The sequence below is a fragment of the Muntiacus reevesi genome, chromosome 2 (genome assembly GCF_963930625.1).
Source record: "Muntiacus reevesi chromosome 2, mMunRee1.1, whole genome shotgun sequence".
NCBI classification, from domain to species: Eukaryota; Metazoa; Chordata; class Mammalia; order Artiodactyla; family Cervidae; genus Muntiacus; species Muntiacus reevesi.
In genome coordinates, this window is record NC_089250.1 from 178643945 (window position 1) to 178667972 (window position 24028).

Here is a 24028-nt window from a genome sequence, read left to right on the forward strand (position 1 = left end):
GCATCAACAGACCCAGAGAAGACAGTATGTGTGGCTGTGAAGTCGGGAATCTGACAAGTTCTCTGTGGTGAACATCACCTGACAAGTCTCCGGGTCAATCACCCCGGGGCCAGGAGAGCTGGTCCATAATTTCTCTGAGTTCAGGGGCAGCCAGTCTGGTGGAAAGAGGGGTTCAGGTCACTGTCTTCCTGTATTTGGGGGCGGCTGAACTCCCTCAACTCCTCGGTCCTGTGGCGCCACCTCAGGAGCAGGGAACGATTCTGACCCAAGAAGGGTAGAGAACGTTCCTTGGAGAGATCTCCACAGAGGGAAAGGGGGCTCTGAAGAGGCCTCCTCACAGTGGGAGGAAAAAACAGTAGGGATTTGTCGGTCCGTTTGGCTCAAAAGGTCCCAATTCTCAGGAATTCATTCCGTGGCCAAAGCACTTGTGAAAGCGCCAAGGCTCCACACTTCGGTCCGCAAGTCTCAAGACATTTTGCGAGGAAAGCACTAAGAGGTCCACGGTGCTTCTCCACCAGCTCCCAGCGCTCTCCGGACGCCAACTCCTGAAGAGCCGGCCGACCCTTCCCCGCCGCGCGCGCGCCCAATGGCGCGCGTGCGCTGACAGCCCGCGCCGCCGCGCCGCGCAAGCGCCGTGGCCACTTCCGGGATCTGTCAGCCGCTCCCTCTGGGCCTCGGTCCTCCGCCCGCGCCCGCCGGAGCCTGTTCGCGTCGACTGACCAGAGTCCGCGAATTCAACGCTCCGAGCCCGTCCGGACGGCCCCGATCCCAGGTAAGGGGCAGCAGGGGCGAGCTTCGCGCCCTGCTGGCCTCCCCTGGCCCGGCCTCGCTCCCGATCTGAACCTGCGGGGGCAGCAAGGCGGGGGCTTAGGCCGCGGGGCCCGGAGGCGGAGGGGAGGGGCGGGCCGGGGGAGGGGGCGGGGAGGCGGTGTTCTCTGAGGGGCCTGCCGAGCCCTGCGGTCCCCACACGCCCAGATCCCTCTCTCGACGATTTTCAAGTTCCGATCCTCCTCCAGTGCCAGAATGAAAGACTGCTTCTCCTGCGCTTCCATTGTGGGCATTTATTACAGGCGCTAAAATTGTAGTGAATGGGATCACCACCCCCACCCCCGATCGCGCGTCGCGAGGCACAGTTCATTCCTTTCTTCAGCGTCTAGAATAGGGTCCCTTGAGCGCAGTAAGCGCCCCTGGAATGTCTGTTCCTGTCTAGGGCAGCCCTGCATATATCCTTCAGCTATAGGGGGAAGCTTTCCGAACCTAAGAAGAAGCCTCTCCCGAGTTCTTTAAGAATCTCCCCGCTTGAGTGCCGCCTTCCTCTAAGTCATGGTCGAACCATGCGCTCCTACTCCATGCAACCTTTTTTTTTTTAGCGCCTGTATCATTCTAATCCTCCAGTCGGACTGCCCAGCCTCCCTCCCATCCCGGCACCACCACTGCTTGGATGACCCTGGGAAGAATGCTCGTCTGAATCCCCGTTTTCTCATCTACATTAATAAGATCCTTAAGGGGTTTCTGAGCTCCAGTGAGCTTATTTGCATAAATTGCTTAGGATAGCCCCTGTCCCTTAGTATGTGCTCAGTTAAGTTTTATTCGTGCTGCTTACATTCTCTGTGTATGTGTCTTCCCTTCCTCTTCTACCTTTCTCCCCCTAGATTTGTGGACCAGAGAAGTGTCAGATTTATTTATGTTTCTGGCCCCAACCCGGTATTGCTCCACTGCTGGGAATATGGTAGGCCCTTAATACATTGTAGTTTAGAATCTTTGATTATAAAGCCGTCTGTTCTCATACTGGGGCTTTGGAACCAGAAGGCAGTGCTAACCTACTTTTATCTATTTCAACTCCTTACCGAAATTACCTAAATTATCCTAGTTCTGCCCTCTTTCTTTAATCAGTTTTTAAATCTAACCTTTTAGTATCCAGTAGACCCTGGGTGTTTCAGTTATCTTAAAAAAAAAAAAAAGGAGAGGATATCATTCAGGAGGATATTTTTGCCATGTGAGGGAGTAGGTGTAAGTGATTGCTTCTAACTCAAAGTATTCGGAGACCTTCCAAGGTTAATTCATCTGCTTATCACAGTTGAAAGAGGGGATCATCTTGGAAAAATAAATCTGCCAGGAGGGAGAGGATCAGTAATTCCATCTAGTTAACTAATCCTATGCCGAAGCAGGTTCTGCCTCATGAGGCTTAGTCTGCTGGTGAGGCTGGAATTGGAACCTGTCTCTGAACACTGTGAAGGGTGTGGTGACCTTGTCAGAGCACCTAGTATTGCTGGGTTGGGTGATGAGAGCAATTAGAAACTGGATGAATCACAGTCTCGAACACTGACCCTAAGTAGAAAACTGACATCCCCACTGTACAATTACTTTAAAGCTCCAGGGCCAGGAATGTAAAGCCTGTGTAGGTGTTTCCAATTCAGAGGGTACTCCTGGGGTGTATTTCTGGGGCTGGTTCAAGAACCTTGGGTCAGAGGGAGAAAGGGAACTCACTTATTGAGCTTCTGTTTTGGGGTAGGCTTTTTTTTTTTTTTATTAGTTGGAGGCTAATTACTTCACAACATTTCAGTGGGTTTTGTCATACATTGATATGAATCAGCCATAGAGTGACACGTATTCCCCATTCCGATCCCCCCTCCCACCTCCCTCTCCACCCGATTCCTCTGGGTCTTCCCAGTTCACCAGGCCTTGGGGTAGGCTTTGAACCGCATACGTTCATGTGTTCTCTGATTTAATCCTCCTACCACTGGGCTTGCAATGTCAGTTCCATGTCCATTTCACAGGTGAAGAAAAATGCGTTTTGGAGATGGCGAGTGACCTGCCCAGGGTTTCTTGGCTAGTGTGTGTCAAAGCCAGGATTCAAACCCAGGTCCCCTTGGCTCCACTGCCCATGGCTAACCAAACATCAGGATGACTCAAGTGATAGGTAGAGAAAGGAAGTGAGGGATGGAGGGGTCCCCTGGAGTCATATCGTGCTACAGAGAAGTCATTCTCTCCCCCTCCATGCTGGCCATTAAAAGGTCATCAGAAGTTTGTTAATGCCATCACCCTTTTTGTCTGTCCCTTTTTCTTCTCTCTGTCCTAAGACAAGCTTTCCAGATTTCACTGAAGTAGAAATCACAGTTTAGAAATGATAATTATCACCCTAGGACAGCAGGTTTCTTTTTCTTGATGAAAAAAAAAACACCCAAGCTGTCATTATTCTTTCACTGAGTTTCATGAACACATGCTGTGTTCACTGGTGGTGTCTTATGAATTGGACGAACATGAATGTTGTCTTGGTCTACAGACTTAAAATAGCCACATGATTATAGAAGTTCAGGTCCTGAGTATAGGTCCAAATATGGAACCTGAATGATATAACAAAATTAGAAGCGCAATTTTAGAAGTTAATTATGCCATTGAGTAAATGTTTACCTCTTTTGAAGGCTTTGCTCCATTGCTTATAACCCTGAGTTTTAGAATGAGAAAGCCTTTTTCTGCACCTTTTCTAAGCACACGAAATGTGTGCTTTTATTGCATATAGAGCTTTTACATTAAATTATTAATTTGCAGGTCATTTTTTTTTTCAGTTTACAAATGAGCCTACAAAATGTGGCATATAAACTAAATTGCTTTTAGTTAAGGATATATTTGTTGCATATCTTTATATAATGTTATTTTGAGTAACTGAGTAAAGCATTTTGTAATGGGTAAGCATCAGAGAAAAAGAATCAATCATTGAGCATCTGGAAATTTATTTTTCAGAAGAAATTTAGGCAGTCTCACTTGAATTCATTTAAAAAATTTAATTTTCAGTTAGAGACTTCAAATGTGAGTTGCAACTTGCAGAACATGTACAAGTGAAAAAAAAATGAATGATCTTGAACTTCCCTGGTGGTCCAGTGGTTGAGTCTGCCTGCCAATGCAGGAGACATGGATTTGATCCCTGGTCCAGGGAGATTCCACATGCCATGGAGCAGCTAAGCCCATGCACAACTACTAAGCCTGCTTGCCACAGCTTCTGAAGCCTGTGAGCCCTAGAGCCTGTGCTCTGCAATGACCCGCGCTCCTGAACTAGAGAAAGCCCTCCTGCAGCAGTGAAGACCCAGCACAGCCATAAATAAAGAAGTAATATTTTTTTGATTAATGACCTAAATATCGTCATTCTTAGAATAGAATGGAAAACACTGACATTTCTCAGCCAGTTCAAGATATCACATGTTTTATTTAAGGGTATATTTATCTCTTTTTGACCCTTGGATTCCTTTACAACAATTAGCAGAGGCATTTCCTTTGCTTTCCACTGAGATTGATTTTTGCTTTGTCTGCTGAATTCTTATTGTTCACCTCATAACCTTCTGGTGGCCTTCCCATTCATTTCCTGCTTGCATCAGAATTCCTATCTCACATTTCTGTCTCCACCCTAAGTTGACTTGACTTGTACTTAATCATAGAATCTTCAGTGCTGTGAGAATGCCTCGTAGAAATGATTTTAAGGGGATGGTGGATGGGTGGGGGTCGGAGCCTGGCTGCTTTGAAAAAATTTCTCCTATTTCAAGTAAAGGTTGCTTCATCAGTCTATCTAGATTTGGATGCCTGTAAAATAGAGACTTTGATACGATTTTTGATTTATTGACGTTTCACAAACTCTGCCTTTCATTTAGTTACAATAACAAGTTTAGAGGATAAATAACAAACCTGCCTAATCTTCACCAGTTGTTAACATGTTGCCACATTCGCTTTTATACATCTACTTTGTTGTCCTGGAGGAATGAAAATAAGTTACAGAGGACTTCATCCTTAAAGACTTCATCTCTATGCCTAAGAGTCAGAATATTCTCCTACCTATGGCCAGCCATTATCATAGTTGGGCTTCCCAGGTGGCACAGTGGTGAAGAATCTGCCTGCGAATGCAGGAGACTCGGATTCCATCCCTGAGTCAGGAAGTTCCCCTGGAAAAGGGAATGGCTGCCCTCTCCAGTATTCTTGCTTGAAGAATCCAATGGACAGAGGAGCCTGGCGAACTACTGTCCATGGGGTCTCAAAGGGTTGGACATGACTGAGCGACTAACACACACATTATCATAGTTAAGAAATGGAAGATAATTCCATGTTATGAGAAGGAACTGGCAGCCCACTCCAGTGTTCTTGCCTGGAGAATCCCAGGGACAGCGGAGCCTGGTCTATGGTGTTGCACAGAGTTGGACACGACTGAAGTGACTTAGCAGCAGCAGCAGTCTAAATTCAAATTTTTCCTATTTTACAAAATATATTTTTATGGCTATTTTAAAAATGTGGATTTACAGTCAAGTTTCATTTATCAGATTTGGTTTTCATAGCTCTTTTAATCTAGAACAACCACCCCCAGGGACTTCCTTGGTGCTCCCGTGGTTAAGACTCCAAACTTTCAATAGAAGGAGCAGGAGTTCAGTCCGTGCTTGGGGAACTAAGATCCCACATAAAAAACTAAGTGTACAATTCAATGATTTTTTTTAAAAAAAGAAAGAATTTTAAAACAGCCATCTTACCCCGACTCCCACCTTTTTTGAATAGTCCAGGTCAGTTGTTTTATAGGATGGCACACATTTATGGTTCTGTTTTCCCTTTATGTTATTTAACTAAGTCCACTCTCCTTTATTTCCTATAAACTAGAAATTAGGTCTGGATCTTGAGTGGATTTAGCATAAATGTTTGGCATAAATATTTCTTAGGTAGGTTTACATCTCTTTTATTTCCAGGCTTCATGGTAGCCCTGTGTCCTGTTTTCGTGGCAGTTATTAACAGTGCCCCTTTTTGCTCTCTTGGAAGTATTAAGTGGTCAAGTATTAAGTATTAAGTGGTCATTGCTTATAAGCGGTGTGCACTTCAAACTGCCTCCCTTCAGAAAGCCCATCAGATTATATTGTTCCACTACTTAACGATACTAAGATAGATTGCTTGGCTAAGGTAGTGAGTGACAGATTTTTTTTTTTATTGTAAAGGCATGTTTTTTTTGTTTGCAGTTAGTAAATAATCTGAGGGGTGGTCTTTTGAGACTGAATATCTCATACCCCAACAGTCCTTAACTCATGGTTTTAGAGTCCTTTGATGACCCTTGATAGAATAAATTCCAGAATAATGGACTTTGTGATACTCCATGGTGGCTTCTACTGAAACAGTCACTTCATTCTATGGGGGCTGGAGTTGGGACTCTGAATTAATTATGGTAATTTTGAAGTATCTGTGCAAGAGGAGGACTGTGTGTATGAATAATTAAGTGTCTCTTAGTAACATTGTCTAAGGAATAAATCAGTTTAAAATTGGAAAAAAAAAAAAAAAGAATAAATTCCACAGTGGTGGTTACAGTGCTAACTGTATTTAATGGTTAAGATTTGAAATTGAGACTGATTCTCTTTTAATGAGAGAGTAATGTTTTATTTATCCCCCAAACATTTCAGGATCCCCAGACAACTTAAATATGGGTTGCCTACTCCTTTAAATGCTTTTCTCTATTTCTTGTTGCAGCTTTCTATCCTTTGAAAACATTAAGAATAATGTCCCTGCATCAGTTTTTACTGGAGCCAATCACCTGTCATGCCTGGAACAGGGATCGTACCCGTAAGTATGCCATTGACTTTGCTCCTTTATTTTGGTACCATTGATTCTCTTAGATGTTGGCCTTTTTAAGAATCACATATTTCAGTGTCATATGTAAACAGGACATAGATTCAGAGAACTTGGTCAGTCAGCTGGGATTTTGATAAGGATTACTTTGAATCTGTAACTTCACTATCTCTTTTAAAGCAGTTCAGACTTGGTTTACTTTTTTTTTTTTTTAATGAATTTATTTATTTGTCTGGGCATGTGGGATCTTTAGTTGCCGCGTGTGGGATCTAGTTCCTTGATGAGGCGTCGAGGCCAGGTGACCGGCACTGAGAGCAGTCTTAGCCACGGGACCACCAGGGGAGCCCCGGTTTGCTCTTATTTTTAGATAAATCTTTGGCACATAAACAGTATACTTCAGGTTGCTGTTGAGTAAAGTGAAAACCTAGTTATGGGCCTCTATATGGATATTTGAACCATGGCAGATTGGTGAATCTAGAGCTTCTGTTTTGTGATCACATCATAAAGTTTCATAGCTTAGTTTCCTATAATTCTGTCTCTACTGTCCCATCTGAAAATAGGGTTTTGGAGTATTTCCAATTATGTTTAGTAGGAACACGTTATAATTTTTCTCATTTAAACTAGTTGATATACTCAGTATCTTAAGTCAGAATTTTTGTTATGCCAAATTCTAATCTGAAACATAGTTTTCAGGTTTAAATTTGGATTTGGATTTTGAAATCCCTACACACATCCTGGAAGTTTAAAGAAATAAGTAACTGGTTTCCAGAAAGCACTTAAAGTCTTAGAATTTTAGAGCTTGGTATTTATTCCATAGTTTCATCTTTTTTTTTTTTTTTTAAGTTTCATCTTTAAGATGTGGCTTTCCTAAGGAGTGAAGAAAAGGGGATATGATAGATGAGGGAGCTGTTAAATGATTGACCTAGAGTTTGGGTCATAGACTTTAATTTTAAGAAATCAATTTTTATTTTTTAAAAATGAATGAACCAGAAAGAAGAAAAATATTGTATAAGTTCAAAAAATCCATTATATATGTATATTCTTAATATTTTAGATTGGTTGAAGAGATTTCTCTTCAAAACAGATTTGTATTTTGTGATTTATATTGACTTTATTGTAAAGAAAAACTTCAATTTATTTTATCAGTAGACTTCAATTTATTTTTCGTTAATAAACTAGTGGTTCCTATTTTGGTTCATGAGAGCAACAATAAGAACCTACAAGCTATTTGCAGTGTTTCAGAAAGTCTACAGAAATTTATCATTTATCATTCATAACATTGGATGGGTAAACTAAAACTTCGAATATTTTACATCAGTTCAGTATAGTAGTATTGTTTGTTTGTTACTGCTTCAGTTCAGTTCAGTCGCTCAGTCATGTCTGACTCTATGACCCCATGAATTGCAGCACGCCAGGCCTCCCTGTCCATCACCAACTCCCGGAGTCCACCCAAACCCATGTCCATTGAGTCGGTGATGCCATCCAACCATCTTATCCTCTGCTGTCCCCTTCTCCTCCTTCCCTCAATCTTTCCCAGCATCAGGGTCTTTTCAAATGAGTCAGCTCTTCGCATCAGGTGGCCAAAGTATTGGAGTTTCAGCTTCAACATCAGTCCTTCCAATGAGCACCCAGGACTGATCTCCTTTAGGATGGACTGGTTGGATCTCCTTGCAGTTACTGGTTAGAATCCTTAATTGACAGTTGTGTATATTTCTAATAAAATGAAATTTTTAGTTTCTCTTTAAAACATTTTAAAATATGGGCTCCAAGTAGAGGTAAAAATAATAAAGGAATTCTCCAGGGGCCAATATTGGAAACCATTTTCTAGAACTGCCTTCCCATTCCTTCCTTCAGTCTGTTTTTAAAATGCTCACTGTAGGAATTCCCTGGTGGTCTATTGGTCACGCTCCAATTCAGGAGGTGCAGACTCAGTCCCTGGTTGGGGAACTAAGATCCCACATGCTGCCTGACATGCTACCCAGTGAGGCCAAAAAAATTTTCTTTTAATAAATAAATAGATAAATAAAATGTCCACTGTAGGAATTCCCTGGTCACCTAGTGGTTAGTACTCCACACTTTCACTACCAAGACCTGGGTTCAATCCCTGGTTAGGGAACTAAGATCCCCATGAGCCATGTGGCACAGCCTGGAAAAAAAAAACCCACTGTAACAGATACCTTTTTTGGTGACAAGTTCAAATATTAACCTTTGACTTTCTTTTTTTCCAGAGATCGCCCTTAGCCCCAATAATCACGAAGTCCACATCTATAAGAAGAACGGGGGCCAGTGGGTGAAAGCTCATGAACTCAAGGAACACAATGGACACATCACAGGTAAACGGAGAGGTCACCTGGGTTCAGTGCGGCACGCTCTTGTAGACAGAGAGCCTAGTGAAGTAAGCCAACTACCCTGCTCAGAGTCATGCGGTACTTACTGAGCTATCTTTAGAAAATTTGAGAAAATAACTTAATAGTGACCTCGGTTTTGAAGTGTGTCTCTGAGCCCCGCTGGTACACAGAACTCTGCTAGTGTTACTGAAAACACAACCTCTGGGGACTAAACAGCTTAGATGTAGATGAGACGTGAAAGCGAAAACCAGACAGCACGTCAGCTGGGTGAAACTGCCAGCCAAGCCGTGTTCGCAAGTCCCGAGGGAACGCTGTGTCTTCCCAGACTTTCCTGTATGTTGTCTTTGGGGCGAGGAAGACATTCCAAAATATTGAAAAGGACAAAGAGGCGTGTAACAAATACCCATATTCCTGCCACCCAGAATTAGCCGCTGTTTATCTTTTTTCCTGTGCCAGAAAATTTGGGAAACTAAAGATTGGATTATAAGAAGTGTTATTCTAAATAATGGTAACGTTCCCTCTCCCTCCCATTCCTGTCCCCCAGAAGGCAGTCTGAAATTTGGTATGACACTGTCCCCGTCTGTTTTTTATAGTTTCACTTGCATGTATATGTGTTACTGTTCAGTCACTCAGTTGTGTCCAACTCTTTGAGACCCCAGGGACTGCAGCATGCCAGGCTTCCCTGTCCTTCACTGTCTCCTGGAGGTTGCTCAGACTCATGTGCATTGGGTTGATGAAAGTGAAAGTCACTCAGTGGTGTCTGACTCTTTGCGACCCCGTGGAACAGTCCATGGAAGTCTCCAGGCCAGGATACTGGAGTGGGTAGCCATTCCTTCTCCAGGGGATCTTCCTGACCCAGGGATCGAACCCAGGTCTCCCGCATTGCAGGCGGATTCTTTACCAGCTGAGCCACCAGGGAAGAAGTATGTAGGCGGAGGTAGATCCAGTTGATTCCTTTTACCCGCTGGTTAGCATTTCATGCTTCCTTTGTTTACTTATTCCTGCACTGAAAAACATTTGTTTCCACTTTTTCTTTGTGACATTGAAGTGCTAAATTGAGCATGCCTAGGAAGATCTCCATCCAGGAGTGAATGTTTGTCTCTGGGAGACCTGCTGCACCCCAGGGGTATGCAGATCTCAGCCTTGCCAGGCGTAGTCAGCTTGCCTTCATCCCACCCGCCCTGACAAGAGAGCTGGTCTCCCCAGGCTAGATAAGAGTTGGACTGGCCGATGAGTGAGCGGCGGTCTCTCTCTGAGTTGCATTTCCCTGGTTCATAGAAAGGTTGAGCTGCTGTTTATTAGCCACCTGGGTTTTCTTTTTCATGACTTCACTGTTCATAACTCCTAACCACTCTTCCATTGAATTTTCATGTCTTTTTTTCTTGTCAATTTGTAAAAGACTGGATCTTAAAGCATTGGTTCTGAGGCAGATTCCTAAGTGTGCTGTAATGTTCATCTTTGACAAAACCTCTCAATGAATAGCTGGGGAAGGATAACATCAGAGCAGTGTTGTTAAGGAAGCACCAAGTAAAGGAGAGAGAAAAACGGAGAATTTTTACAAAGGTTTTCAGAACTTAGTGAACTGTTACTTGATGCCAGGTTTCAAGAGAATGTATTACTGTTCTGGGAAATCCTATCTGACGGCTTTTTTTTAAAAAACATACTCACTTATTGCTGTGTTCAGGAAGAACTCTTTATTCTTTGACCCTTAACTACTGTAGTTTCTTTTTTATCCTGTTTTCTGGCTGAGTGATTCAGCCTCTTGTTTTCAACAATTTGGCCAAGCACATCAAAACTTACTCTCCATAACATTTCAATTACAAATTTCTCACCTCTGTCTTGGGTCTCCATTCTCCTTGCAGTAATTTTTGAGCTTAAGTGGGCAGCACAGGGACTGATGGTAAATTTTTTTTTAAAATTGGGACCCTTGAGTTTTGCCTCTGATTCTGATTAGCATAAAGATATCCTTCCCCCATCAGAGAAAATCAGCATATTTTGACCTGCACCCCTTAGATTGTGTCCCTATCAAAAATTCATGACTGTCCCTTCTGGCTTTGACCAGTGATTTGTGTGTGATGCCAGTCAGGGGCCAACTGATTGTATTACCAAACCAGCACCAAAGACATAATTTCTATTTTGGTTGCTGTTTCTTTCCCATGGCCTTATTTCTATGAGGTTTGGCCTATTTCCATTAAGTCCCTTTGCCGGTGGCCTTGCAGCCTAAAAATAAGCACACTCATATTTTAAATTGGAATTTTAGCATTAGGAAATACTGAAAAAATGAGAAAAGGCCAAGATGAAAGAGCAGAGAACTAGCCAAGAAAGTGAAATAGTCATGCCCTTTCTTTCCCCTGCTTCTCGTTGGGAATCCTTTGAACTTGGGCCTGTTTTCTGTCCAGATGTTCAAATGACATTTTTCTTTTTTAGATCTGAAAAAAAAAACTGTTGTTGGAAAAGTCTAAATATAACTGTGGCAGGAGACCAAAGATCAAACATACTTTCTCAGAGAGATAGTAACTATGGAAAAAGAAAACGCCCCTCTGAAGTTTTTTAGAAGAAAAATCTGCTCAGTAATACAGAGGAAAAGAATATGTCATGCATCAAAGGATAACAGGGTTCTGGTGTTTTTCTTTGAATTTATTCTTTTTTGTTAAATATTTGATCACCATCTCTTAAAAAAAAAAAAGATTTTACTGTGGACAGTTTAAGCAGATGGCATATAAAAGAGTAATGCAATGAGCCCCTATATACCCATCACTCAGAGTCAACAATTACCAATTGGTAGCCAGTCTTGTTCTCAACTCACTTTCCTTCTTCCTGTACTGTTTTCAAGCACATCCCAGACATTGCCTCATCTCATAATTCAGTTCCTGTCTCTAAAAGATAAGGATTCATCAAACAATAACCAGTGCAATCGTCAACTGTTTTAATTGGCATCCTCATAAGGTTGTGATTAACTGATGTATCTCCAGCGTGTGGGTTCCTTCTTTCTTTGCCTTTGCTATTTACTTGTTAAGAACATGAGACATCAGGTTGTCTGTCCTGCAGTGTTTTCCAGAGCCCGGGTCTCGCAGACCGCAGGCAGTCATTGCTTCACGTATTTCTTCGTCCCCTGTTCCCTGTGACTCGCTAGTTGAAGTTAGGAAATGGCAGGTTCATGAAGGAGGCCACAACGTCTGGTCACCTTTCTTTCTGTGATGTTAGCAACTGTTGATGATCTTTTCCCTTTCCACTAATTTAGAAGTGGCTGCACCATGGTAATACTCTCTAGCATTTCTTCTCTGTTAATTGGAATGCATTTATAAAAGAGACACTTAGGTTCACCTACTGTCAGGTTATCCTGAGATACAGTTTGTAAAGGAGAGACAGGATTCCTTTCCTTTTCAAGTCTTCTGATGGCAGGAAAACAGAAAAAAAAAAGATGCAGCACTGAATTAGCAAGATGAGAACTTGCCGTTTACTGACCATTTGCCTTCTTCACTTTTTAACAAGTATGTGTTTTTGCATTACACTCCTGGGAATTTATCATAGATCATTTTAACCAGAGCAAGAAGGTATGTGCCTTAATGTTCATTTTTATTTATCTATTCTATTAATAATAAGTGATTGGAAATCAAACATATAACAAAAGGATGTTTTGAGAAACTATTGAGATGAGATCAGTGCTCTAACATAATGTATAACCACTGGTAATTTACTGAAAGCAGAAGAAAATGTTTGCTGTGCTATTAGTGTCCTTTGAGGGAGGAACATGTGTAGATGTGAGAATGGAAATAGAGCTTTTTTTACTTTCCAGTATGCCCTGTTGTGATGTGTATCTTGTGATAATATGTGGGTTTGCTGTTGTAGTTAAAAATAAAAATTTAAATCTAATAAAGAGGGCTGCAAAGCTATCCTGTAATGAATGGATTTTAAGTCAAAAATGCACATCACTGAGAATACACTCCTCCATCTTTTTCCTTTTAGTGGTATGAATAATTGAGCTGACTACTCCGGTAGGTGAATGAATATAAACTCCTCACACTCCTAAAGTCACTGTGATTTATGACTAATGGAGACTCTGATTCTTATTTTTTCATATAAATGTTAAGAATGTTGATTGTTTTTAGGGAAATACCTGTAATAAAAATGTATGAGTGGTATTTCTCTAACTTTAATGTTAAATTATATTTATAGAAAATATTTCATCAGAAAATATAAAATGACTGAGTCATAGCAGATTTTACCCTTGGTGTATAACAAACTGACCTTGACTTTGGGATCCTTCATAGAGGCTTCCCAGGTGGTACTGGGGTTCCACTAGTGGTAAAGAACTTGCCGGCCAATGCAGGAGATTTAAGAGAGGGAGGTTTGATCCCTGGTTCAGGAAGATCCCCTGGAGGAGCGCATGATAACCCACTCCAGTACCTGGAGAATCCCGTGGACAGGGAGCCTGGCAGGCTATCTATAGTCCATGGGATCGCAGAGTCGGACACAGCTGACTGAGCACACGCAGTCCTGACTCTGTTTAGGTCTTTTCCTAGTTTAGATCCACAGATACTCGAAGACTCTCACAGAACCTGTATCATATAGAAAAGGCATTTTGGCTTGTTTAAATAACAGCTACCTTCAGAAGAATCACAAGTTGTATTTTCCTCTCTCTATACTGAAGGTCGTTCACCCTGTACATTGTTTTCTTTGGATGTCATATTGCAGACTTTCAGTTAATAACTGAGGTCTGTTACTGTGTGAGTAAAGGTGCTTTCAGGCCAAAAGGAAAAACCAATCTGATAAGGACGGAAGAAAACAGATCAGGATTCTCAAGCTATGGGAGTGGGTGGTAAGAATGCCCCTGCTTGGTTTGTAAGCTCCACAGTTATAAAGCTCTGTTCTGCCTGGCCTCCGGAGGATCTTGAGCTTCAGAACTTTGCAGAGGAGCACCCTTGCCTTGGTGATCAGGACCATTGGTGGGGAAGGACGGGCTGGGGAGGAAGGTCCCAGGCCCTCCTCCAGCCCTGCCCACCGGCCAGCGCCTCGTCTGTTGTTGCTGGCCAGGCGGAGCAGATGCCCACCACATCTCACTTGCAGGTATCGACTGGGCTCCCAAGAGTGACCGCATCGTCACTTGCGGGGCTGACCGCAACGCCTACGTATGGAGTCAGAAGGATGGTGTCTGGAAGCCAACCCTGGTGATCCTGAGAATTAACCGGGCGGCCACTTTCGTCAAGTGGTCCCCGCTAGAGAACAAGTTTGCTGTGGGTAGTGGAGCACGACTCATCTCCGTCTGTTACTTCGAGTCTGAAAATGACTGGTGAGCACCATCCGAGTATTTTTATTTCTATCTGTGGAATTGTACGTTTGGACCGCTGTGTCCTTGGTGACTTCTTGAGGCACTGGGTACAGGCTTAACTATAACTTCAGCTCTTCTGCATCCAGAGATGTTTTTTTCCTTTTTTCCTTTGAAATTCTCCATTCTCTCTGAGCATTTTTCCTTCTTCTAAGTCCAGTCTCACATCTTCCTCACGTTAATATTGAGCTGTAGTTTCCATGTTCTGATCTCCTAACTTGTTTGTCCTTTAAGGTGCTACGGCTCTTCTCACTCTGCACTATTCTACATTGCTATTTTCTTACCCTGATGTATAAATCATAAACTTGAAAGAGTCCCCATGCCCTAAGGAACAGGTTTTTAACCCTATCACTGTTGACTTTAAAATATCTAAAATTCCTACAGAGAGCAGTATTCTCCTGTTTGCTAAAAAAAAAAGATAAAATAAAGTTCGCTAACGAAATCTGTGTCCTGGTATAACATTTTACTCATCTAAACTGTTGAAGTAAAAGTTGACCAAAACCTCAGAAATAAATCAGCCTGTTGTACATTCTTTATACTGTAAACCGCTCGTAGCTGAGTCCGTCAAAATACCAGGGTTTATTTTATGGCTAAGTAACTGGTTTTAACTACTCCTTCCTGCTCACTTTGATAAGGAAACCACTCTGCTCTACCTGGCACATGTTCAGAAAGGGTGGTAAATACCCTCCAACATAGAATTGTCATTTAGTGTGAAACTGGCAGTGTTTGTGTTTGTACTAAAAATAGCCGAGTACACAGTATTCTTCATGTGTCCCTGTCTGAAACAAGGAAGGGATGATCATATTACATTTTGTAGTTTAGTAAAACCCCAGAAATTTTGATCATCTGTGAATTTGCAACAAGACTGAATTATGAATTAAAGACTGGTGGCCTTTTTGTCAAGCACCTGTTAAAATAGGGATAACAAAATACCGCCCGCAAGAAACAGTCCCGAAGGTTCACTGTAACAGAGGAGCAGCAGCTTTTTTCCTGGGTAAGCCTTCAACATCAGTGATTTGGCATTTTTATTCATTGAAAAATAGTTTCAGTGCAGGTAAACTGGGCTTAACTGTAGGAACACAGTACTGTCCCTTGAACAAGACGTGTGTTCAGTGGAATGTCTCAGCTATGGCACAGTATTTTATTGGTGGGATGCAAGTACTCTAAAAAAACCTCTAAAGGCTTTTAATGTAAAATAACTGACACAAAACATGTCAGAATGTTGTCTGTTTTCCAGCAAGGCCCCTGTGAGAAAGATTCTCTAGAAAAGTGACCTAGCATTCAGCTCAAGAGTGAGTCTCCCAGCTCCTGAGTAACAGAACGGGATTGGTTTTTAAGCAGCAGTTTAAGGACAGAAATTGAATTAAGCCAGAATAATGACTGATCTTAGATATAAATAAACTATTTTGGGGTTGTTGGGGTTTTTTTTTTTTCTTTTAATCTTTTTTGGCATGTGGATTCTTAGTTCCCTGACCAGAGGTTGAACACATGCCCCCTGCATTGGAAAGGAGGAGTCTCGATCACTGGAATATCAGGAAAGTCCATAAATGTTTTGAGTGGAGCTAGAGAATTAGGCTTCTCAGGTGGCTCAGTGGTAAAGAATTCACCTGCAATGCAGGAATCTCAGGAGACCCAGGTTCAATCCCTGGATTGGGAGAAGACCCTGGAGAAAGGCATGGCAACCCACTCCCATGTATTCTTGCCAGGAGAATCCCATGGACAGAGGAGCCTGGTGGGCTACAGTCCATGGGGTCGCAAGAGTCAGACACAACTGAAGCAACTTAGCACGCATGCACAGAGAATTAGCCAGAGGCTCATGTTCAGCAAGAGGTTCTACTCATTTCTTGACTTTTCTGTGAAAAAATAAAATTGCAGCTTCACAGAGACTTAGAAAGGGAATTAAACTATTTTACAACCCAAACCTAACTCAAAATGAAGGAGCAAATCACTGAGTTATTTGTAATAAAAATGTAGGTGATGTCAAACCTCCATTTTTATTCCTAAAGTTAGAGTCACATGTAATCTGACAGTCCATGGTGGGGGGCGGTGGTACCCCATTAATTCTACATTAATTTGTAGAATTAATCTACAAATACACTGACGAGGATTCCCTGGTAGCTGGGAAAGTTCAGAACTGGCTGTTCCAGTGAAAATGTAAAAGCCTGAAAGACAGGAGAGCAAAAGGGCTGCTGAGGGTCCCCCTTTCTCCATTTCTTTATAAACGCACCTCCTCTCCAGCAGGAGACCCGGCGGCCCTGTGAGAACCCTGTGTAGCTGGTTTCACCTGGCACACATCTGTGGGTCATTTGGGGACGGTTGCTTGATGCGTGGGTAAGCTGAAACGGGTCTTCTCCTTTTGTAGGTGGGTGAGCAAGCACATTAAAAAGCCCATCCGCTCCACGGTCCTCAGCTTGGATTGGCATCCCAACAACGTCTTGCTGGCCGCAGGGTCCTGCGACTTCAAATGCAGGTGGGAACAGGCGAGTGTTGGCATCAGTGGTTGGCTCCTTGTTCTCCATCCTTCAGCATGTGTTTGTGTCTGGTTCCTTTCCTTTGTAACAGACTGTGTCGGGCCCCACGAGGGACTCAAGAGATGAAAGGAGCTTGTGATCTAGAAAAGGAGGGCCAGCAAGTGCGGAAATCAGGAGGCAGAAAGAAGAGGGCGAGGAGGGGCAGGTGGAGGGGCTGTAGGGGCCAAACCAGGAAGTGTCCTCTGGCGGAGCATCCCCAGGCCGGGGGTGGGGGGTGCAGGTGCAGGGTCCCCCGCCCCGCAGGCCGTCTCTCATCTCACAACCCTGGTAGCGGACTCGGCACATTCCAGAGTGAGGCTGAGATTAACAAAACAGAGCTGAACAGGGCGCTACTGGGTTCCTTCTCAGTTGAAGCTCTTTATTTGTCATGAGCATGGGGCTGGAAGAAACAGGGCCACTTTACTGAGAGCTTTAATGATCATACGATGTAATTGCTTTTTAAAGCTGTGCTTTATCAAGAAGGCTTTTTTCCCCCCCTTTAGCCAAAAGAAAAGCAAATAAATGTTGCTTCATTATTTGCTGAGTTGGGTTGGGAGATTGGGTGCAGCTTTCTTTAGTAAGCTGTGTGGAGATGGGGTTGGGAGATGGGGTGCAGCTTTCTTTAGTAAGCTGCATGGAGATGTTCCAGAAAACCTGTCTAGTGATTTATATCCAAGAATACCCAAATTCTTTTGGTTTGTTTTTTTAAGGATGTGTGTAAGAATTTGGCTGTGGGATGGGAGGATGGTAGCATCAGGTGCTTTTGGGAAAATGCTGACCCTTCTGCTTGAGAAGCAGTGCAGCAGTCTTTAGGGTTCAGAAGTTTTCAAAGAGAAGCCGTACAAAGAAATAGCACTGGAGGGCGGAAGGGACAAGAAGGACCGACTCCCAGCTGTTCTCCAGCCCTTCTGCTTCCCACGTCTGGGTCAGAACAGCCTCACACACAGAATTAAGTCTTGGAATTAGAGAAGGAGACCGATGACCTGAGGCTGTAAAGGACCCGCCTTTATCCCAGACGAGACCTGCCGTCAAGGCTGGACGATGACGCTGGGGAGAGCCTGCCCCCTCAGCCTCCCGAGCCGCCCTTGGCTTTCTCTTGGGATGTCCCTTTCTTTCTTCACATGAGTTAGTACCAGGGTGGCAGATCGTTTCCTCTCTCCTGTCTTTGTGGGCTTCCTGGACCGTGGTTGTTGTGAATGGTGGCGGGTAGCCTCATTTAGTAGAGTCCGCCATGGGCTGGGGAGGGGCCGGCGGTGGGCGGGCAGGACAGCATGGTCCTCCCCCAGACGCCCTCCAGGAGGGAAGGGTTTCTGTGTCCATCACCTGCGGATGCTGCGCCCCAAGAGTGGTGCCTCCCGGGACGAAGGCCACGCTTGAACTGACGCGGAGGTAGCCCGCCGAACTGTCCCCGCCTCGAGAGGTGCATGTGGGGACTTGCCCATTGTCAGGTTTTGGTTTTGCTAAGTCGGTGCCTTTGCGTCTTGGGCAGCTGTCAGCAGCCGCCCGTGGCCTGTCTCTAGTGGTACATACGGATGTTTTCATTCCCTTTTTCCTTCTCTCCCTGCCCTTAAACCACAGAGTGTTTTCTGCCTACATTAAAGAAGTGGATGAGAAGCCAGCCAGCACGCCCTGGGGCAGCAAGATGCCTTTCGGTCAGCTGATGTCCGAGTTTGGTGGCAGCGGCACCGGCGGCTGGGTGCACGGGGTCAGCTTCTCAGCCAGTGGCAGCCGCCTGGCCTGGGTCAGCCACGACAGCACCGTGTCCGTTGCTGACGCCTCAAAAAGCGTGCAGTGAGTGTTAGCCTTTGTCTGGGCTTACAGAGGAGCGGTGTGGCGTCTCTCTGCAGCTGGCCTGAGGCTGCCCGTCCCTGGTGGAAGTGCAGGACACGAGCATAAAAGTCCCATCCAGGCTGCACGGCAGCCTTTAAAGTTACTTTCACGCATTTAGATGGTCTATCTGGGGCGATTTTGAAGATTCAGGTCTCCCTTCAAGAAACACTTCTTAATGGAAATGCCCATCATGAATCCTCCAAAGGAGCCTCCTGGTCCCAGAATTTCCTCAGGTGGCAGTTAATCCATCCCTGAGAATCCCTCACAGCACGTGAGTGTCGTCCCACAGCCTTCGACGAAGTGGGGGATGTGTTCTTCCTCTCTGTGGTTGGTGAGCAGAGCTCCATTCACCTAGGGCCTCGGTGACGCCGGACCCCTGGGAGCCAGCCCACCTGGGGTGCGCACTGGAGGGGCCTGGATCGCAGGGACTCGGGGTGAGGAGGCCCCAGCTCAGCCCTGAGGAGGGCAGAGGGCATCCTTCAGACCTCAGAGCTCACGTCTGCTGATCGTGTCTGGAGGGGGAGGGGGAATGGCTGCAGTTCTTTCTGCTTATGAATCTTGGTTCTTTCCTGGTGCATCCTTTCCATCGGCAGCTAGAGGGAAAGGATGGCACCACCCGTAAGGATTTCCTGACCTGGCACCCTGTTCTGGGAACCAGTCACATCTGACCCCCTGCCGCATGGCGGCAGCAAAGTGACATTTCAAAGAGAATTTTTTTTTTTTTTCAATTATTTTTATAAGTTGGAGGCTAATTACTTCGTAACATTGCAGTGAGTTTTGTCATACATTGACATGAATCAGAAGAGAATGTATTTTTACTAAACACGCCCCCATCCTAAATTACATTGTCCTGGAGAAGATTTTCTGCTCATATATAGACACATACATCTTTTCATTTTCAACTCCAGTGGGATTATGCTGTGCATTCTCTTCAGTAATTTGTTCCTTTTCCTTCAGTCATGTTTTAATGTCATGGCTGCTTGCTTTCTGTAGAGTTTATTGTAACGAATAATGGGTTCTGAACAAATGCTCATGACAAGCCCCTGTCTACCATCCTACTGACTTATTATTTGGCTTTTCCAGTGCTGCAAGTCAGGTTACATCCTCCACCCTTCTCCATCTCAGACATAAGTATCTCATGTAGTAAGAGCCAGGTGAGCCACAGGAAAGCCTCGGATGAGGTGTTAGGACTCCAATCCGATACCAGCCCTGCTGGCGGAGGAGGCAGTCGGAGGTCACAGGGGTGACTTTCCCATGGTGCGTGGGGTCCTTCCCTGGTGGCGCAGTGGTGAAGAGCCTGCCCCCCAGTGCAGGAGATGCAGGTTTGATCCCTGGGTCGGGAAGAGCCCCTGGAGAAGGAAATGGAAACCCACTCCAGTGTTCTTGCCTGGAAAATCCCATGGACAGGGAGCCTGGCAGGCTACAGTCCATGGGGTCACAAAGAGTCAGACAACTGAGTAGAACCTGGATGCATTTCTGATGCATAAAGTCCTACATAACCACTCAGCACATTTGCTGCTGTATCTGTATCATCTCTTGGCCAGATGGCCACGAAGCAGACATGCGCACGCGGCCCATTCATGTGTGAGGCCCTGGCTGGCCAGCACTGTGTTTTGTTCGTCAGCGGCCATAGCTGCAGCCCCGGCGCCCTACGGGCCCAGACTAGACTTCCGCGAATGGCTGTGGTCCCGCCCACTCGGAGCCCCTGTGAGCACAGACGAGGGCGGGGTCGGAGAATGGCCTTCGGTCGTGAGTGACAGTGACAGCTCTAGGAGGCCAGAGAGAGGGGACGCTCTGCCGGCTGCAGTGGTTCAGGAAAGCTGCTTGTGGGGCTGATGAGACTCGGGCCGGATTTCAGAAATCAGGGAGGACTTCAGGTGGGCAGGAGGAGGGCATGTGGGTAACGGGGCAGGGGGCCAAGGCCAGGGCGCCAGAGAACCAGGAGGGGTGGGCACAGCCAGAGGGGCAGAGGCCCCTGCTGCTCCAGGTCACCTCGGGGCTGGCCTGTGCTGGAGACTGCTGGAGGTCACAGGGCTTCTCTCTTTAAAAAAAAAATTTAAAAAAAGTTATTTGGCCGCACAGGGGCTCAGCTGCGGCATGTGGGATCTTATAGTTGCAGCATGTGGGATCTAGCTCCCTGCAGGGGAGCTCATCCGGGCTCCCCTGCATTGGGAGCGCGGTCTTAGCCACTGGACCACCAGGGATGTCCCCACAGGGCTCCTCTTAGTAAGTGCCTGTCCTTCACGCTGTGACGCCCCCTGAGAACGTGTCCTCTCACCTCCTGTGTCTGAGAGGCTGCACGGCCCCTTCCAGCGCGCGTTAACAGGTGTTCTCGTGTTCAGGGTCTCAACGCTGAAGACGGAGTTCCTGCCCCTCTTGAGTGTGTCGTTCGTCTCAGAGAACAGCGTCGTGGCTGCGGTAAGTATTTCTCTTGTTTTCCCTCATGTGCCCTGCGTTTCATTCTCGGGACCAGGAGCAGGCCGTGCCCGGAGGCTGTGTGCCCGGGTGCAGGGAACAGCAGCCTCGTAGAAGCAACGGCTCCGGAGGCCTCCGTAGTGGGACCATTCCGCTGGGGGAGCTGGTGGGCACCCCCCGCCCCCAGCCGGCCTGACTGCTCCCGTGTTTCAGGGCCACGATTGCTGCCCCATGCTCTTTAACTACGACGACCGCGGCTGCTTGACCTTTGTCTCCAAGCTGGACATCCCTAAACAGAGCATCCAGCGCAACATGTCGGCCATGGAGCGCTTCCGCAACATGGACAAGCGGGCCACGACTGAGGACCGCAACACGGCGCTGGAGACGCTACACCAGAACAGCATCACGTAGGTGCCGCGCGCCCGGCCCGCCAGGGGGCGCCGCTCCCCTGTTTCCTGACGGGTCCGTGACGTCACAGAGAGCCCGCTCCAGCCGTACCCGTAGTCAGTCTGCGCAGGCGTTCCCCACGCGGAGCACGGGCCCTGCCCTCAGGCTGCCTCTTCTGAGTCTCCCTTTCTCAGAAACGTGCCTGAGAACAGAAGGAGGCCGCCCTGACGTCGTGTTCCTCCAGTAGGGAGCACCCGGCGGGAAGGTCAGGCGTACCCCCTCTCAAAAGTAACTGTAGTTGTCGTTTCAATCCTGGATTTCAAGTAATGTGTACGAGTAAGATCATTCATTTAGATTTCTCAGCAGCATCACGGTGGACCTGAGGAGCCAGGTGGATTTAAGTCATGCTCCACGAGGCCTCTAGTTTGTTCAGAAAGCCTGTCCCGACTGTGGCCATGCCCACCCCCTGCTCCCCCGGGGCGCAGTCTGGTCGGGATCACCCTGCTTCTCTTTGCATCCCTGAGGTTAATACCCATCTTTAACTTTTCCCTTTTGGCAGTCGCTTTCTTTTCTGGATACCTGGTAATAAAATTCATTTGAGCATTTTCTGAGTCAGATTGCCACAGACTAATATCCACAGACACCTGAAAGGAAGCTGGTAGACACTTTGCTCCCTGCAAAGACTCCGATACGCGTCTAGGAAGGCTGGGGCTTGCGTCCACCGAGTCCCTCACGGTCTCTCCTGCTTGTGTTTCTTTTCAGCCAAGTGTCTATTTATGAGGTGGACAAGCAAGATTGTCGCAAATTTTGCACTACCGGCATCGACGGAGCCATGACCATTTGGGATTTCAAGGTATTGTCTATAGCTCTCAGAACACATCTCATTGGTGCTTAAACGCTTCTTGTGAGAAGACCGTTCCCCGTGTCTTTAACCCACCGTCACCTGCAGCACACGGCAGGAGTGTGGTACACTGGGCTGCCCTGGGGGCTATTAGCAGGAGAAAGCCGCTCTGTCTCACCGAGGCGTCGGACCCTCTCCCGGGTGTCTGTGGAGACCCCGATGGGGAGCCGAGCGCTGCTTTTGTGGCGGCCCGGGTTTGGGCCCAGTCTGGTCAAACTCGGTAGCTATGTTTTTATGATCCGCACCTTTTCCTCTGACCAGCACTCACTGCCAGCCTTCGGGTGCCGGGCCTGTGGGGCTGGCCCTGAGGGTGTGGCCATGAAGGCCCTCAAAGGGCTCCTCTGGTGGAGAGAGAGGAGGGACGGGGTCGGGGAGCAGCTCGGTGGGGGAGAAGTCAGCACCTCTGTTCCCGCGGGGGGGTGCAGGGTGGGGGAGGCTGCACAGACTGCCTGAGCGGCCTCTTCAGGCGGGGTGGGTTTCAGGTAGTGAGTGGTCTGGGCTACGGGGGGCACCGTGGGCCGAGCAGAGGCCCCTGGAGGAGCCTGGCGTGTCTGCGGGCAGCGGGGCGACTCTGGAACCCACTGGGAGAGGTGCCTGCTATGATGTGTGGGCGGCCTGGGCTCCGTGTCTAGTGAACAAGTGAGGAGGACGTGCCTCCAGCCATGGTCGGGAGTGGCCAGGAGGTTTTGGACCAGCCGGGCTTAGGGGGCCGGATGGAGGGGCGTTGTGAGTGAGGGAAAAACCCCCGAGGCTTCTGCAGCCTCCAACTTCCGGGTCTGGGCAGGTGGCGAGGGAGGTGAGGAACCGGGGAGGAGAGGCAGACCGAACCTCCGAAGTGAAACGTGTACAGAACTCTGCCGCTGCCTGTAGGGCTTCCAGGACGATTGATGTTTCTGCCCCTACAAGTCTCTCCCGCTTGTTACCTTGGCCCGCTCTGGGGCCTCCGCACCTGAGTAATTAGCTCCACCTGGGCGGGGAGCGCCGTCCTCCTTTGATCCCTGCGGCCAACCTTCCTCTCCTGTGCGCACGCCCTCCTCTGTGGTCCGTCCCCCGGTGAGCCCACGCTCGGCGTTGCGTACCCGACTGGCTGCGTGGGGGTTACAGACCTGGGAGTGCCTGCTATCAGGGCACTGGAGGGCGGAGCCAGCGACACAGATGAGAACACACGTGCCCTCCCCCCCGGAGCCTGCGGGCCGGGAGCGCACGGCCTGGGAGGACCAGCAGGGGGCGCCCTGCCCTGGCGAGTCCGGGGCTCCGAGGCAGGTGGGGTAGTGGGTGAAACGCCAGGCTGGCCAGTCCCCGGTGATGATCCGTGTTCTCCCCGCCGCTCCCAGACCTTAGAGTCTTCCATCCAGGGTCTTCGGATAATGTGAAGCTGAGCGAGCCTCCAGACCCAGCATGAGGACGGACCGGCTGCGCCGGGGCAGCTCCGCCATTCGCACGGGGAGGGGAGCACGCCGCCAGCAAACACTGAAGACGCACATGGCGCAAACCTCCTTGTGTGTTTCGTTTGAACATAATTGGTGAAAGTGTTGGTTTTTTTTAAAGCAGCAGTGATTCGGGTTTTGTTTGGGGGGTTGTTTTGTTTTGTTTTGCAATTTCATTCCATTCTTGACCAAAGCTTCTCTTTAAGTAGTTTATTATGGAACATTGTCAACACTAACTTAAAGGAAGGGGTGGGGAGGTATGTAAATTGTCTGCTGAAAAAAATTAAATAAAAACACTGAATATG

General features: G+C 46.8%; 1 protein-coding gene across 1 annotated transcript; it reads left to right on the plus strand.

The window, feature by feature from the left end:
- The first annotated feature begins 644 nt into the window (after nt 1–644).
- On the plus strand, nt 645–24028 carry ARPC1A (actin related protein 2/3 complex subunit 1A). The gene is made up of 10 exons (XM_065923815.1): nt 645–772; nt 6481–6573; nt 8808–8912; nt 13995–14217; nt 16616–16723; nt 18342–18554; nt 20936–21011; nt 21222–21415; nt 22158–22248; nt 23631–24028. Exons 2-10 carry the CDS (start codon nt 6510–6512, stop codon nt 23667–23669), a joined length of 1113 nt encoding a protein of 370 aa, XP_065779887.1. The 5' UTR covers nt 645–772; nt 6481–6509; the 3' UTR covers nt 23670–24028.